The 18,826-nt window shown below is 41.3% G+C and overlaps 1 protein-coding gene across 3 annotated transcripts in view; it reads right to left on the bottom strand.

Moving 5' to 3' along the window:
* The window catches only part of PRKAG2 (protein kinase AMP-activated non-catalytic subunit gamma 2), a 233,503-nt gene that overhangs the window by 136,009 nt on the left and 78,668 nt on the right, over positions 1–18,826 (bottom strand). For all 3 annotated transcript variants that reach the window (XM_083376992.1, XM_083376993.1, XM_083376994.1), the window contains one exon: positions 17,234–17,516. In XM_083376992.1, the coding sequence (XP_083233118.1) occupies positions 17,234–17,516 (283 nt within the window). The remainder of the gene's footprint in view (positions 1–17,233; positions 17,517–18,826) is intronic.

Here is an 18,826-nt window from a genome sequence, read left to right as displayed (position 1 = left end):
TTAGGGTTATAAAAGTCCTACTGCATTCAGCTTGCATTCAGACAGGATAAACCTCAGATCATCTGATTCTCTTCTCTTTGGTTGTATGGCAATATATCATGTTGAATTTTGCTTTACTAAGCTTGTAGGGGCAAGAGGTAGAGAGCTGTTGGTCTGGGAGTGGAGTGACTACACAAAGTAGTTACACCCAGTAATTATAAGGTGAGTTGTTCCCACTGAAACCAATGGGATTTTATAAAAGGATTGCATCCAGGATGAGTAAATAGCAAGCAACAGTCAAAATAATTGACAGTGAAGCCAGCTGTCTTTAGACATTTAAATATAGGGTTTGCTAATCCATTAAACATTTTGATAATCTGGGTAGAATGAGCTAGCCAGATAATCTTCCATGGACACCATCATTATACGGTTGAGTCAAAAGGGGCCACTAGATTTAATTGCATCTCAGTGAAATCAAGAACTCCTTGATATGTTTCTGTTCTTTATTGTCTAAACAGATAGTAAAGATTGAGGGTGGTCAATCTTAAACCTGCCATTACAAATATAAAATGGATAGTGGAAAAACGGCAGGAAGAAAGGATAGGAAATCGTGATATGCCCATCCTTAAACCGCTAACTGCTAAATTGAGCATGGCCAGTTTATTTCACTTATTCCTATGCTGTTTCCAACCCAATCCCATTTCAAAGTAGTTGATGTAAAGGGATTTTGTCTCTATTTGCCTCTTGCTAGGATAACATTATTATAGGGACGTGGTGGCTCAGTGGGTTAGGACGCTGAGCTTGTCGATCAGAAGGTCGGCAGTTTGGCGGGTCGAATCCCGAGTGCCGCGTAACAGAGTGAGCGCCTGTTACTCGTCCCAGCTTCTGCCAACCTAGCAGTTCGAAAGCATGTAAAAATGCAAGTAGAAAAATAGGGACCACTCCGGTGGGAAGGCAACAGCGTTCCGTGCGCCTTTGGCGTCTAGTCATGCCGGCCACATGACCACGGAGACGTCCTCAGACAAGCGCTGGCTCTTCGGCTTTGAAACGGAGATGAACACCGGCCCCTAGAGTCGGAAACGATTAGCACGCATGTGTGGGGGAACCTTTACCTTTAAACATTAAAGGAGGAGAAGGAGGAGAAGGAAGAAAAGAGAAAGAGGAAAGAGGATGTAGAAAAGGAGGAGGAAGAGAAGAAAGGAGAAGTTAGAAAAGGAAGAGAAAGAGAAGGAAAAAAAGGAGGAGGAAAAGGAGAATGAAATAGAAGAGGAGGAGGAGGAGGAGAAGTTGAAGATAGATAAGGAGAAGGATGTTCAAAACAAGCCAACGAAGGAGGCTTCATTCCCTTAGCTAGTAAAGTCAGAAGCAAAGTAATGGAGGCAGGAACATCTATGACATGGGTGGATGATTTTGGACACAACTATGTGATCAAAATCCTTCCCCTTTTTTTACAGAACACACAAAGGGCTTCAATCACACGTTCACAGTCACCATATTTACTTTTCTATACCCACTCAAATCCCACCCACCCCTAATTCTGGATGGAAATTCATTGGTACAAATTTATCTGACTAGCAAACACTAGCAAAAAAAAAAAGTGGGGAGTTCACATTTCACACTTAGCCATCATACAATTTACTTAGGTTTGGTCTGCTTATTTATTTTTTTCTGATTTGGTTAGTCACGTGAACCTTGCCATTGGTTTGGGAACCATGTTTTAAGATCATGAGAAGTGATAATACCACTTTATACTGCACTAATGAGGTGTCCAATTCTGGTCACCAAGGTACAAAAAAAATAAAAAAATAAATGAGGCCTTAGAAAGAGTGCAGAGAAGAACAACAAAGATGATAAAAGATATGGAGGCTAAACTGTATGATGAATGGTTGAGGGAGCAAGGTATGTCTAGCTCAGGGGTAGGCAACCTTGGCTGTTTTATGACTCGTGGACTTAACTCCCAGAATTCCTGAGCCAGTCCACGAGTCATAAAAGAGCCAAGGTTGCCTAACCCTGGACTAGCTTAACAAAAGGATTAGGGGTGATATGATAGCTGTTTTCCAGTACTTGAGGGGCTATCACAGAAGTAAGGGGGTAGACTTAATCTCCAAGGCACTTGAGGGAGGACAAGACGCAATGGGTGAAGATCGTTAAAGAGAGATCCAACTTGAGACTGAAATTTCCTGGCATGAGAACAATGTGTGGAACAAACAACATTCACTTAGCATTTGAATAAGTAGCGGATTATGATGTATAATTAGCTTGTACTTATTTTATTAAGAGTTAAAGTGCGATAGAATTTAATATTTTATTGTAGTTTGCATATTTTAGATTATGTTTGTTTGTATTTCTATACCCTGTATTTAGCTCTGGGAAGTCGGGGTGGGGGGAGGGGAGGGGAGTGGAGGGTTGGGGAGAGGGGAGGGGGGATTGTATTCAAAAATGTATTGTAAAACTTTTCAATAAAAAAAATCTCATTTATTCATGATGATATAAAGACTCCTGCGTTGATCAGGAGGTTGGGCTAGAAGACCTCCAAGGTCCCTTACAGCCCTGTTATTCTATGATTTAATAACCAGATTTAGCAGCAATTACAAATGTTGACTTTAGTAACTGGTTCATATATCAGCATTATTTATGGTTTGCTTTAACTTGATTGGCCTGAACAAGGTTCTTTGGTCCAATTCACATATCAGATGCTAAGCCAAAAAAACCATGTTTCTAGAAATCTCCATACCTCAGCTGAAACATCCCCACACCCAGAGGAATCTCGCCACGGCTCAGCAAGCCAGGCCAAAGAGACTGACTTCTAAGTCAGTGCACTTTGCATTTGGATTACAGCTGATAAACCCTGAATTGTGGAATTAGCAAAGGCGTGGCCATCTCTATTCCCACGTCTCCAAGATTCATTAATTACAGGGAAGTGCAGAGCAGGCTGGCTGGCTGCAGAACAAAGAAAAAGGAAGCCAAATGCTATTAATGCAAAGTGCTTGAGAAATTTGGAACTATCATATTTTATGGCCGTGAGAAAGGTCCAGTGAAGGTCACCAATGCCTGGATGCTGAGAGATACTCATGCCTTGTTCCTCCTAACAGGATTATCCACCGGCTGGGTCATTCCTATTTTTCATTCCAGTGGGCCTGCTAGCTGCAGTTCTATGGAAGGCTTGCACCAGCGGGGGCCGGTCTTTTGGCAGGAGACTCAGAAAAATATTTTGGCAGTTAAAAAATGCTGCACTTGCGCTGAAGTTCTCAAGGGCAGTGAAGGCCCAAGCAATCAGGAAGGCAAAGGAAAACGTCAAGGATCCCTAAGTTGATCTGCTCAACCCTAGTCTGATCCTCCAGCTTGTTCTATAGCAGGTGTTCAAAAATATTATTTGCTTCCTTGAGTTTGACATGATCTAATTTGGAAACCTGAGTGTCCTGCTGTTTGACTCAGAAGTTTTTGGAAGCACTGTTAGTTTCTGTTCTCAGAGTTTAGCATCCTGAGTTCTGAGGGCAGCTTTTGCACCAATTATCAGGCAAATTAGTAACCTCATTAATATCACTGTCCAAAAGATTATTTGTCCAGAAAAAAAAGTTAAGTATAGAAAGATAGTCCTTGATTTATGACCATACGCCAAGAAACCATTTGAAGTTATAAGGGCACTGGAAAACATGATTTACAACCAGTTCTCATGCTTACAACTGTGTATAGCATCCCTACAGTTACGTGATCAAAATTTGGGTGCTTCACAACCAGCATCCATTTACAACAGTTACAGCATCCCAGAATCATGTGATTGACATTTATGACTTTCCCAGCTGGTTCTGACAAGCAAAGTCAATGGGGATTTTCTTAACAACTGTGTGATTTACTTGTGTGTGAACCACTTGTAAAACCGGGCACAACTGACTTAACAACCACCTTGCTTAGCAAATGAAATTTTGGTTCCAGTTGTGGTTGTTAAATGGGGGACTACCTGCATAGCAGACTATACAGCTTAAGTAAGAGACCTTCCCCTATATATTTCCAATTCTTAATCAACACATAATGCAACTTCTGTATAGTACTCTGAAAGATTACACTGAACTATAACGTGGTTCATTTTGGCTGGGGAATTCTGGGAGTTGAAGTCCACACATCTTCAAGCTGCCAAAGTTGAGACACACTGGCCAAGAAGAACATTTATTTCCCAAAAATTTCTCCCAAACAACAGCAACAGGAGACAAGAGGATGGTGGGGATCTGGCATTTGGGTCAAAATAACTATTTTAGCCCCTTGCATGGTCTAAGAGAAACACAGAGTTGGAGCGTTCTGCAATGCTTGGATTTCATTTCCCAAATTGACAAGAGAGCAATAGCGAAGGGGTTGGGTCACTCATGGGTGTTATCCCTTGGGGAAAATATTTAGAGAGTGAGTCATGGAATAACAAGTAGGAACAGGGGCTGAAGACAGTCCACGCCAGCATCCAGCATCTTCTCTGGTCTTTCGGACACGAAACTATAGCATTTGGAGAAAAAACAAAGGGGTCTGCAGGTAGCCCTTGACTTGTGACCATTTCTTTAAGAACTGCCCTTTCTATGAAGGTTGGTATCTTTAAATTATATATCGTATAGGTGGACCTTGGCCAAAACAATACATAGCCCTGTACATCCAACCAAGCACCAAAGAGTGGACATAGCAATAGCACTTGACTTATATACCGCTTCACAGTGCTTTACAGCCCTCTCTAAGCAGTTTACAGAGTCAGCCTATTGGGCTCTCATTTTACTGACCTTGGAAGGATGGAAGGCTGAGTCTACCTTGAGCCGGTCAGGATTGAATTCCTGGCAATGAGCAGAGTCAGCTTGCAATACCGCATTCTAACTGCTGCGCCACCATGGCTCCAGAAACTGAAGACAGAGCCAGGTCTTATCATCCTGCAGTGTCTCTGCATTCACAAACTGCACTGGTTATTTGCGGGGTTCTGAGTGCAACTCAAGCCGCTGGTGGTGACCATAAAGCCTACATGGCATAAGGTCAGGTTATTTGTGGGAACCTAACTTCCCTGGTGTCTGCCCAGCTAGGCAGAGTTGGCACATTCCATGATAACTAACCATATCATGTCTTGGAACCATCTCTACTGCAGTTCTCGGCCCTGTAGAATGAGTGCTCCCCCACACCCCGATGGGGTTCCGGGGAGCCTTAAAGACCTAGCTGTCCTCCTGTGTCTTGACTACATGTGGTCCCCAACGTACGACCACATTCGTGCTCAAAATTTCTGTTGTTAACCCAGAGTTGTTAAGTGGGTTTTGCACCATTTTAAAACCTTTCTTGCCAGAATTGTTAAGTGAATCACTACAGTTGTTAAGTTAGTAACATGGTTGTTAAGTGAATTTGGCTTTCCCGTTGACTTTGCTTGTCAGAAGGTCACAAAAGATGAACATATGGCCCCGGGATAGTGCAACCATCATAAATATATGCCAGTTGCCAAGCCTCCGAATTTTGATCATGTGATCATGGCGAAAATAGTTGTAAGTGTAAAAAATGGTCATAAGTCTTTGTTTTCAGCGCTGTTGTAACTTTGAACGGTCACTAAACAAATGGGGGTAAGTCAAGGACTATCTATACAGTAATTGGGCTTCTTGTTAGATATGTCTATATGTTTTGGCAGTATTGGCTGGATGCACCATCTTGCTCTCTATTTCTTTCTCTAATTTCCATTATATTGTTTTACTCGTATCTAGCTGACGTTGAGTTGATGCCCAATGGATGAAAATAGACAAACAAACATGAGAAAACCTGTCAGATATCTCAGAGGTCACATCTCATTTATCTAGCTATGTCCTCTGGAAAACTGATTTTTCAGTCAGAGGTGAGATGACGTCTCCTGGAATCAGATTCAGATCCAATTTCAGGTAGTGATGAATGTAAAATTAGCCAGGAGATGGGAGGGAAATTGGGCAGTGAGGAGTAGCTAAAGAAGAAGATGAGGAAAATTTAATTGAGGGTGGGGGCACACTGGAAATATTTGCAAGTCTTTAGAAGGACCGATAGGTGCTTCAGTTTGAAAGGAAAAAGAAAAAAGAAAAGAAAAGTACAGCTGCAAAAATAGAAGTTATACAGATCTCAAGCATATTATTTTTTCGACCTTAGAACAATGCTCCTTCAGTGATTTAAAATTAATCTGTTCTGGCCAAAACAAATCTTAGGGAGATTATAGGAAAAAGTCCACATGGAAAAATCAGTGGGATTCAGTTTGAATCCTGCTTTCCTCTTTTCTTGCTTCTGAATCATTTGCAAGATGGATGTCTTTTCAGTCAGGTTTAATTCCGTGGCATCATCATCATCATCACTGTCATCATCACCATCACCACCACTTCACAGTTTAGCCTAATAGAGCAGGACCCAATCCAAATATTAAGCGTTCTTCCTTCCTAAGTCTTAGAGATATTATTGCTACTATTACTACAAGACTGGCTATTAATAGTAGGTTTTTAGATCCTCCACACCAGGGGTCTTCAAACCTGGCTGAGGAATTCTTGGGAGTTGAAGTCGACAAGTCATAAAAAGGGCCAAGTTTGAAGACCCCTGCTCTAGACCCATTTTTCTTAAAGGATGTTCTTAAGATCCTCTCGGGGATATACAAAATCAAAATTATTTGCCAGATATTGAAGATATTTGCAAAAATGTAAAATAAGGTCACTCTTCTCCTTATGCTTTACAGGTGGTCCTCCTCTTATGAGCACAATTAAACCAAAATTTCTGTTGCTAAGTGAGACAGTTGTGGATTTTGCCCCATTTTGCGACCTTTCTTGCCACAATCGTTAAATGAATCACTTAGGGCCAGTTAGTACCCACAAAGCCGGCCCAAGGATACTTTCATTTTGGCTTTTTGCAATGGGTGAAACCAGTCACTGCAGCTTATTCAACAAACCACAGGTAAAATCACATATAACGTAACACAATATAGGTAGTCCTTGCTTTAAACACCCACAATTGGGACAAGTGACTTGGTCATTAAGATAAGCAGTTGCTAAGCAAAACTGGGCTTGTGCATATGATCTAACTTGAGTTTTTCTTTCCTTTACAGACTAAGAAGGTTGTAAATCTACAAAGTTACTTTACCATCGTAACAGAAAATGGTCACTAAACGAAACAGTCACTAAACAAGGACGACCTTTCCCTCAACTTAGCAAATAAGCAAATGCTTCCTACATCTTTTCCCCTTTTATCTTCATAATAATACTCAATTTACCCTAAAACTCATTTAACCTTTGTGGCTGGTAAGCCACAAAGAGGGTAACATTATTTTTAAATTGTATTTGTTGTATTTCTTTCAAGTATTTCTTAAGAAAGCTTTCACACAATGGGTTATTTTAAAATCCTACTCTAATCTAGCTCTCTCAACCTAGATAGATTTAGAGAGAAAGAGAGAAAGAGATGGGGGGAGGGGGGAGAGGGGAAATCTCAACACACACACACACACACACTAAACATACCAAAAATAATCCTTCCTCCTATTTTATTTATTTTTATTTTATTTTATTTTAATTCCATTTATATCCCGCCCTTCTCCGAAGACTCAGGGCGGCTTACAAGCTTAGCAGTAGCCTTCATTCTATGTATATGCCTGCTTATTAGGGCTTTCACACACACACCCCAAGCGGCATTATTACAAAGTCAGCTTAATTGCCCCCAACAATCTGGGTCCTCATTTTACCTACCTCGGAAGGATGGAAGGCTGAGTCAACCTTTAGCCTGGTGGGATGCGAACCTGCACTAATTGCAGGCAGCTGGTGTTACTTAAGGAGGCATTAGCCCACTGCTCCACCAAGGCTCTATGATAACCTTATTACGTGGGTTGAGCTGAAAGACAGAATGACTTGAGAGATCTGAGAGTGAGTGTCTGTCCCTGAACCATCCAGCAGGCTTTCGTGCCTAAGGCCAAACTAGAACTCACAGTCTCCTGGTTTCCAGCCTGGTGCAATAAATACTAAACCAAACTGTTATATAACAGAATCTTGTAAGCCCAAAAAGAGACAATATCATGATCATGGGGCATTGGATCCCCAATGGAAAAGCAATACTAAACTTCTTAAAGGTAGCTTAAATATCAAATCATCCATCCATCACTCCCCTCCCTGCCAACAATTCTCTTCCTCTTCCTCTTCTCTTCACAAAATATTATCACATGACTCTGGGACACTGCAACTGTCATATTTTTCAGGGCTATTATAATTTCAAATGGTCACTAAATGAACTGTTGTAAGTCGAGGACTATCTGTATTTTTAAAGACTATCTGGTATATGTTTCACCTTCTCTGATAAATGTTTCTTGGACAAATTTTCCAGTGTTTTCCATAGTCTTACCCTGGATATTCCTACACATAATTCTATACCTGATCACAAGCTATTGTATTTCAGCATGATTTGGTATTTATCTTTGAATTTTATTAACCATCATTGCCATTGCTAGTATTATAAGAAACTGTCAGGCTTACATTTTTTTAAAAATGAAATATCTGAAGGGATTAAAATCAAATTTTAAAGTACTATTTAAGTTTCAATTCTCGCCTTTCAACTACCTTGTTTCTTTTTGCTGTTGGATAAGTTCATGGTCTTGCCATCATATTTCATTCAATAATGCAGTAATATGTATTACAACTGTGTTAAAAAAGTTATCAATATTTTTAAAAGTGAATTAATTCAGAGGATGTAGACCATCTTTCTGCCTACAGATTTAATCAGGAATAAACTTTGGTCTCCCTCTCCCTCTCTCAATGCTATTTTGCTCTTTAAATAATGGAAGTTTTTTAATACTTAATAATCAAGTGTTATTATATGAAATGCCTGAATGAGCCTAGAAAAACTTCAAAATTAATCTAAACATATTTAAAATCATACTTTTGTTTCCACGGTCCCTAGGGAAGAGAAGCTTACTATGTCATTTTATCTTAGCCAAATAAAGTGGAAAACGTTAATTTTATTAAATGGAAAAGAACTAGATTTCGTTGGAAGAAATCCAGAGCCTTGCAAAAATGCTTTGATAATAAGCTAAATTTTGCAATCTTTTGATCTTTGCAAATATTCACATACAATGATCATCTAACCCAATGACAGGATTTTTCTTTTTTAAAAAATGAAAAATATATTTTAAACCAATCTTGTTGGCTATGTATTCTGGATTTTTTACAGCCCCAGAATGTCTGCAAGGTGTTGGGAAAAGCTGTCTTAAACTGATGAAACAAATTGTTGAAAGCAAATACAACATCCTGGTTTCATTTGAAACCTCCCTCTACTGCAGGGGTGTCAAACTCAATTTCATTGAGGCCCGCATCAGCACTGCGGTTGCCCTCAGGGGGCCGGGTGGGCGTGGCCAGGGTGGGTGTGGCCTACTGGGTGGGCATGGCTAGAGTGCATATGGCCTACTGGGTGGGCGTGGCCAGCTCTACCTCGTTCGCATCAAGGGTGCCTATGGGGGCCTGGGCAGGAGTGGGACAGATCTGAGGGTCTCTGGCAGAAGGAGGGTCTCTGGGCCAAGGCAGTGGGGGCCGTTCCCTCCCTGTTTCCAGGATAGCTTCGCGGGCCACATGAAACCACTTCGTGGGCCGGATCCGTGTTTGACATGTCTGCTCTACTGTTTCCAGATGCCAATTGTGGGTAGAGATTTCTCCTATTTATCCATGAGCATCTGGGTAGTAAACAAACATATGGATAAGCTAATCTTCCATCTTTCCCCACAGATAATAATCCTACTTAGTGGAATAAGGTTTTGTTCTCCTATTAGAGATTAATGTTCATGTTTACAAAGATTCTTGATTAGGGATTTAAGCATGAACTTGAATCAATAAAGGATAATATTTGTATGTCCATGGAGATTCTGGGTCATCCAGGTCATGGTTGTCTCAAAAGGTGCTTTTTTAAAAGGCAACTGGACCTCGTTTTTGCTAAAGTCCAGTTGCCTTTTGAAAAAGCACCTTTAGGATAATACTGGCAGCTCAGGGATGAAATAAGGGATCCTTGGTGCTCTCTGAGTTTAGGATTAGCACTGGATGGTGTTTACCTAGTTTGGGTAATGAAGGTCTGCAGTGCTTAGGACTAGCATTGATAAAGTTACCTAGCTTGGGTCATGAAACATTTCCAAGAAAAAAACCACGCTTAGAGAGCATCTAGGACCTCTGACTTCTGCATCAAATGCCAAGGAGACTCTAGTTCTGAATGTCCTCTAGATTAAGGCTGCTATCAGAAAACAGGAACACACAAGAAATAGCACCCTCTTAAGGTGTAAAGCCCCTTCATGGATTACTGCCTTGTCGTGGCGAAGGGGCTTGCGTAATTCAATGAAGCTATGAGCTATGCCGTGCAGGGCCACCCAAGACGGAAAGGTCATAGCAGAGAGTTCTGACAAAACGTGATCCACTGGAGAAGAAAATGGCAACCCACTCCAGTATCTTTGCCATGAAAACCCTATGGACAGTACCAAAAGGCAAAACGATAAGACGCTGGAAGATGAGCCCCTCAGGTCAGAAGGCGTCCAATATGCTACTGGGGAAGAGCAGAGGGCTAGTACTAGTAGCGCCAGAAAGAATGAAGCGACTGGGCCAAAGCCGAAAGGACGCTCAGCGGTGGATGTGTCTGGTGGTGAAAGGAAAGTCTGATGCTGTAAAGATTTTTTCTCCATAGAAACCTGGAATGTAAGATCCATGAATCAAGGAAAGCTGGACGTGGTCAAACAAGAGATGACAAGACTAAACATCGACATCTTAGGTATCAGCGAACTAAAATGGACAGGAATGGGTGAATTTAATTCAGATGACCATCAGGTATACTACTGCGGGCAAGAATCTCTCAGAAGAAATGGAGTAGCCTTCATAGTCAATAAAAGAGTAAGAAAAGCAATACTGGGATACAATCATCAAAATGACAGAATGATCTCAGTTCGAATCCAAGGCAAACCATTCAATATCACAGTAGTCCAAGTCTATGCCCCAACCACCGGTGCTGAAGAGGATGAAATTAACCGGTTCTATGAAGCCCTACAGCACCTTATAGAACTAACACCAAAAAATGATGTCCTTATCATCATGGGGGATTGGAATGCTAAAGTAGGAAGCCAAAAGATAACTGGAATAACAGGCAAGTTTGGCCTTGGAGTACAAAACGAAGCAGGGCACAGGCTGATAGAATTTTGTCAAGAGAATACGATGGTCATAGCAAACACTCTTTTCCAACAACCCAAGAGACGGCTCTACACATGGACATCACCAGATGGTCAACACAGAAATCAGATTGACTATGTGCTCTACAGCCAAAGATGGAGAAGCTCTATACAGTCAGTAAGAACAAGACCAGGAGCTGACTGTGGCTCAGACCATGAGCTTCTTGTTGCAAAGTTTAGGCTTAAACTGAAGAAAGTAGGGAAAAACACTAGGCCACTCAGGTATGAATTAAATCATATCCCCGTTCAATATACAGTAGAGGTGACAAATAGATTTAAGGAATTAGATCTGATAGACAGAGTGCCTGAAGAACTATGGACAGAGGTTCGCAACATTGTACAAGAGGTAGCAACTAAAACCATCCCAAAGAAAAAGAAATGCAAGAAAGCAAAATGGCTGTCTGAGGAAGCTTTGAAAATAGTTGAGGAAAGGAGGGAAGCGAAAGGCAAGGGAGAAAAAGAAAGATACGCCCAATTGAATGCAGAATTCCAGAGAATAGCTAGAAGAGATAAGAATGCCTTCTTAAATGAACAGTGCAAAGAAATAGAAGAAAACAATAGAATAGGGAGGACCAGAGATCTTTTCAAGAAAATTGTTGAGATGAAAGGAACGTTTCATGCAAAAATGGGCATCATAAAGGACCAAAATGGCAGGGACCTAATAGAGGCAGAAGAGATTAAGAAGAGGTGGCAAAATTACACAGAAGAACTATACAAGAATGAGCTTAATGTCCCTGATAATCACAATGAGGTGGTCACTGACCTCGAGCCAGACATCCTAGAATGTGAAGTGAAGTGGGCCTTAGAAAAGCTGAGCAACAACAAAGCTAGTGGAGGTGACAGTATTCCAGCTGAGCTATCCAAAATCTTAAAAGACGATGCAGTAAAAGTGCTACACTCAATTTGCTAGCAAATTTGGAAAACTCAACAGTGGCCACAGGATTGGAAAAGATCAGTTTACATTCCAATTCCAAAGAAAGGCAGTGCCAAAGAATGTTCAAACTATCGCACCATTGCACTCATTTCTCATGCTAGTAAAGTCATGCTTAAAATCCTACAATCTAGACTTCAGCAGTATGTGGATCGAGAACTACCAGAAGTACAGGCAGGATTTCGAAGAGGCAGAGGAACTAGAGATCAAATTGCTAACATATGCTGGATCATGGAGAAAGCTAGAGAGTTCCAGAAAAACATCTACTTCTGCTTCATTGACTATGCTAAAGCCTTTGATTGTGTGGATCATAACAAACTGTGGCAAGTCCTTAAAGAGATGGGCATACCAGACCATCTTATTTGTCTCTTGAGAAACCTATATGCGGGCCAAGAAGCAACAGTGAGAACTGGACACGGAACCACTGATTGGTTCAAAATTGGGAAAGGAGTCCGGCAAGGCTGTATACTGTCGCCTTGCCTATTTAACTTATATGCAGAGCACATCATGAGAAAGGCAGGGCTAGATGAATCAAAAGTTGGAATTAAGATTGCCGGAAGAAACATCAACAACCTAAGATATGCAGATGATACCACTCTAATGGCAGAAAGTGAAGAGGAACTAAAGAGCCTCTTGTTGCGAGTGAAGAAGGAGAGTGCAAAACCTGGGTTGAAACTAAACATTAAGAAAACCAAGATCATGGCATCCGGCCCTCTCAATTCCTGGCAAATAGATGGGGAAGAAATGGAGGTAGTGACAGATTTTATTTTCCTGGGCTCCAAGATCACTGCAGATGGGGACTGTAGCCAAGAAATTAAAAGACGCTTGCTCCTGGGGAGGAAAGCCATGGCAAATCTAGACAGCACACTAAAAAGCAGAAACATCACCCTGTCAACAAAAGTGCGTATAGTCAAGGCTATGGTCTTCCCAGTTGCAATGTATGGCAGTGAAAGCTGGACCATAAGAAAGGCTGAGCGCCAAAGAATTGAAGCTTTTGAACTCTGGTGCTGGAGAAGACTCCTGCGAGTTCCTTGGACTGCAAGGTGATCAAACCGGTCAGTCCTAGAGGAAATCAACCCTTGGTGCCTTGGTGGAGCCTTGGTGGAGCAGTGGGCTAATGCCTCCTTAAGTAACACCAGCTGCCTGCAATTAGTGCAGGTTCGCATCCCACCAGGATCAAGGTTGACTCAGCCCTCCATCCTTCCGAGGTAGGTAAAATGAGGACCCAGATTGTTGGGGGCAATTAAGCTGACTTTGTAATAATGCCGCTTGGGGTGTGTGTGAAAGCCCTAATAAGCAGGCATATACATAGAATGAAGGCTACTGCTAAGCTTATAAGCCGCCCTGAGTCTTCGGAGAAGGGCGGGATATAAATGGAATTAAAATAAAAAATAAAAAAACCCTGACTGCTCTTTAGAAGGCCAGATCCTGAAGCTAAAACTCAAATACTTTGGTCACCTAATGAGAAGGAAGGACTCACTGGAGAAGAGCCTAATGCTGGGAAAGATTGAGGGCAATAGAAGAAGGGGACGACAGAGAATGAGGTGGCTGGATGGAGTCACTGAAGCAGTAGGCGTGAGCTTAAATGGACTCCAGAAGATGGTAGAGGACAGGAAGGCCTGGAAGAACATTATCCATAGGGTCGCAATGGGTCGGATACGACTTCGCAACTAACAACAACAACAAAGGTGTAAATCTGAATGACAAGCCATATTAAACTTTTTCGGAAGATATGGAAGAAGTATAGCCATCTTGTTTACTATAGTCTATGAAATGTGGTTATATTACTATGCTGGTTGGAAGCTGGAAGTCACCACTAAGAATTAGTGGCTTGCTTTGCAAGATTGTAAACCCTAACTTGCCAAACCCAACCTGAAACTGATCCAAGTATGTCATCTTTCAATGTTAATCTTCCTCCATGCAGTAGTATCTCTATCATATATCATATTAACTGAAATACCAAAGAAAGAGTGGGATGATTGGTTATTTTCTTGCAGACATTTCATTACCAAGCTACCTAACATCATCAGTGCAGTGCAAGGTTGTAATGATAGCCCCAAGAGATGATGATAATGATGATGTTGGAAGGGACCTTGGAGGCCATCTAGTCCAACCCCCTGCTCAGGCAGGAAACCCTATAAGAGGATGGTCTCTCTCTCTCTTTCTCTCAATCTTGGAAGGGAGAATTTAGCACCGGGTTGCTATCATCCTCCATGCCCAACTGCTGTTACTATAACGGAGCCAAGTACAATCCAAATAAATTCATATTGCAAAATTTATTCTGCTCTTATTACAGTTCTCAGATTTGTCTCCTTGAGTGCCTTGTAGCTGGCATGGTGACTAGTCAAAAACTCTATAAATAAACAATATAAAGATACACTGATGGGAACTGTTTTCTAGGATCATTCAAGCTTTCTGGTTCTGATGGGAATTATTCTCTTTTTTGGATCTTCCTATCATTCCTGGTTTACCTGAACATGTAAAATAGTCTTCTGATTAAGTCACATAAACAATTCTTTAAACTGCTTAAGAGTCTCCCAATGTGTTTCCCCCTGGATATAGAGGTACCATAGCCACCCATAGTTGTATAAAGTGGCTGGCCGTTTGACTTTTTTCATTTAAGGAACCAGATTCAGAAAAGCTGGTCAGTTCTAACTGATGCTAATTCTCTGGGGTCTAAAACAAACCAAGATTGGAAGCTCGTGTTTAAAGATTAAAGTCCTCCCTAACCCAGCAACCTTTCTCTTTGGATAACCAGGAAAGGAAACCAACATGCATCAGATTAAAGGCCAACCTAATCCAGCAAAAAATTATCCTGGGATTTTTTGAAGGTGTAACCCAGAATAGGACCCAGATTGTTGGGGGCAATTAAGCTGACTTTGTAATAATGCCGCTTGGGTGTGTGTGTGTGTGAAAGCCCTAACAAGCAGGCATATACATAGAATGAAGGCTACTGCTAAGCTTGTAAGCCGCCCTGAGTCTTCGGAGAAGGGCGGGATATAAATGGAATTAAAATAAAAATAAATAAATAAATAAAAATAGCCAGAAGCGTAGAAATAACACACAAGGCATTTTGAGAATCACAGCTCTTTTCTGCTAACATGTTACACTAGAGTTCATTTGATTTGCAAGCCTTGCATAAGGTGAGGTAAATCCATCATCTGTTCCTCTGTTTGGCTCTTATCAACAGTAGATTTCAAATGCTTTTAGCTTGGAAATGTCAACTGAATCGATATCAAACTCAAAGTTGGAGGGCAGAGAACGCAGCAAGTGTTTATAAGGAAGAATACAAACAACAGGAAAAAAATCCCCTTTAATATGCATACTAGCCAATGCTGGGTTCTCTGATACTCACATCACTGTGGTTTTGGAGTCAGTACTCGGCCGCTGAAGACATGTCCTACAGCAGATGCATGGTTCCCTAAATACAGGTAGTCCTTGACTTATAACCATTAATTTAGCAACCATTCGAAGTTAAAGTGACACTAAAAAAAACTGACTTATGAATGGTCCCCACACTTACATCCATTGTGGAAACCTCACATGATCAAAATTCAGGCATTTGGCAATCAGCCTGTATTTACGACAGTTGCTGCATTTCTAGGGTCATCTAACCCATATTTGCAAACTGGTGCCATGATTCCGACAGATGAAACTCTTCAAAAGAACTTTGAGGCATTGTTTACCTTGTTGTTGTTAGTTGCAAAGTCGTGTCCGACCCATCGTGACCCCATGGACAACGTTCCTCCAGGCCTTCCTATCCTCTACCATCTTTTGAGTCTCTTTTGGGCTCCTTAAAGGATCTTTATTCTTTATTTATTTACTTAAAGAATCTTTATTCGAGAAACGAAGTATCGGCACTACCTAGTACAAACCAAAAACTAAATTCGCCTCCCCTGGATACAAAGTAATAAATCATAATTCCCTCCTCCAATAAACAGTCATAAATCACATTCCCGAATTAGCTTGAAGCGCAGGCTTTCTCCCCAGCTCTCCAGCCCGCCAAAACACTATCAGCTCTGGGCTCAATGACCTTGGATTCTCATGGCTGTTATTATTATTATGACTAGCTGGACTCTCATCCACATTTCCCCTCCCAGCAGCAACTAATTCTAAAAGCAATAGAGAAAATGTCTGCATTTCCATCCGTTGTCAAAGCAAGAACATCTGATGTTAGCAGGGTTGACAGCTGGCTTCTGACAAGCCAAGTCAATGGGGGAAGGAAGATTCACTTAACAACAATGCAACGCACTTAACGACTGCGCCGATTTGCTTAACTGTGGCAAAAGATGTAAAATTGGACATGACTCACTTAGCAACCGCCTTGCTTAGCTTAGAAATTCTGGTCTTCATGATGGTCATAAGCTGAGAACTACTAACTGCACTGCTACTAAAGGCAAGATATGCTAAGTCTGACCAAGAAGTAGCATGCAGCCCTTATAATTAGTAGTCATTATAAACTTTTGGGCAACATTGCTTAATTCATACCACAGCCATTAAAGTCAGACCACTGGACGCTAGTCAAGGATTCCAGAGACCAGAAAGCTCCCAAATTCAATATCAACCAAGCTGTTGTATGTACTTGTTGATAAAAAGGCAAGATGTAGGAGAAGAGCAGGCAGAGCTGGGGGTGGAGTTAAATGTGTCATCAGCTTAGAATCGTTATGTCCCCACAAAGATTCAAGGCCAACCCCACTTTAATTCCACTGACTCTTATTTAGTACTGAACTTTAGTTGACTAGATCCTTGTATATGGGTTTGAGCAATAAATCTACTGAACCACAATTTAATTTATGATCCTGTGTGCCTTTGTACAAAAAGGAGGAGAAGGAGGGAGGGAGGGAGGGAGGGAGGAAGGAAGGAATAGAAATTGAGGAGCGAAGTTCCAAGATTGTTTGCAGGAGTCAGCACAGTTTCTTGCATAGGTTGTCCCCAATCGCAGCAGAGTGATGCTGGTCCCTCTCGACCATTTCAGCTGAACACAGGCACAAAATGTACATTTCTACTGATGATGAGCAGGACCCCACCCTCTAAATCAAGAGTACAAGCTATTGCACATCTCCTCCTATATCTACCTTATTGTCATACTGCAGGTGAAGGAACCAGAGCAAAGCTCTTGTGAAAAAACATGACCGGTGCCTTACTTTTTCTTGATCTGGAGAAGAACTTGATTCCTCCGGGGGAGGTGGAAGGGTTAGAGCCAGAGGAGGAAGAGTCTTTTGAAGACGACCTGAAAATGCCACTAAAGCTCATGCGTCGAGGGGAGCGAGGCGGTGATTCCTGGTACGGGAAGGGGAACACCGTTTTGGGTGAGCCTGGACTATGTTTAGACTTGATGGGAGCAGAAGAAGGACTGGAAGGTCGGTTCTGGAACCCCTTTGAGAAGATTCCTTTGGAGGGGCTCCCTGAATTGTAGCTGTCGTCCGTCTACAAAGGGAAAAAAAGTGTTGAGTTGAAATATTGGGAATTCATGGAATCGCAGAATATAGAATCAAGGGCAGGCAACCTTGGCTCTTTTATGACTGGTGGACTTCAACTCCCAGAATTCCTGAGCCAACATGGCTCAGCATGGAAACCTCTCCATTTCTCCTCAGCATGGCTGGCTCAGGAATTCTGGGAGTTGAAGTCCATGAGTCATAAAAGAGCCAAGGTTGCCTCCCCCTGGTAGTCATACCTATTTCCTTCAACCATTTGTTATACAATTTAGCTTGTAGATTCTTTATCATATTTGTTGCTCTATTCTGCACACTTTCCAGGGTCATAATTAACAAAATTAAAAATCAAATATCACCTGATTCTATTTCAGCTTCCAAGTGCAAGGCTTTATTATTTACGTACAAAATCTACCACCTTTTAGTTATTGTATGTTGCACTTTTTAAACAATATTATTTGTCTGTGCAAGAATCCAGTCCTCAACAACTACTGTTCCCAAAGGATATAATAAAAGTTATAGAGACACTGGGATCAAGAAGGTAAAGTGAGATTTGGAAAATGTAAGGCCACAATGTGCAATTTTTTTTCTATAAAAGGCAATCTGCTCATGGGAAATATTAAATCAAGTCAGGAGCCAAAAATAAGCAAAAATCAAAAATAAGCAAAAATCGCCTCTCTTTGCTACCACCACCTTCAACTTCAGCTTTTTCTTATTCTCTCTTTCTTTTCTCCAGATTACCATCCACATGAACAAGAAAACATGATTCCCTAGGTTTTGTTAAGCCCTCTTTCCATAATATATGATTCACTGTAAACATGTATTTATGTATGCATGCATGTATGTATGTTTTTATATATGTGTGTACACATACATATACATAAACATACCTAGGGAACACAGTATATTCCAGTATAATACACACATGCACACATGCGCACACACACACACACACACATACACACACACACACACACACACTTTTGTGGTAGATTATCATTTCCCAACATGGATGTCCATAAACTTTGCTGAAGTCCACATATCTGGAGGACAGTATGCTAGGTTTGTACTTCACTTGTCTTCCAGGACCCGAAGGCGCATGTGCGCACACACACTTCACCCTACTTCAATTTTCTTCCTCGCAGCAAACCTATGAAATACTTTGGGCTCAGACAGTACCTACCTTCAGCCAATCCAATAAGCTTCCTTGTCTAGAGATGGATTTAAATCTGTGTCTACTTGGTCCTAATCCAACATCTTAACTGTTATTCTGACTAGTCCTTCTCTTTAAGCAAGTTGGGCCTT

The sequence above is a fragment of the Vipera ursinii genome (assembly GCF_947247035.1).
Source record: "Vipera ursinii genome assembly, chromosome: Z".
NCBI classification, from domain to species: Eukaryota; Metazoa; Chordata; class Lepidosauria; order Squamata; family Viperidae; genus Vipera; species Vipera ursinii.
This window is presented reverse-complemented; position numbering and strand designations above follow the sequence as displayed.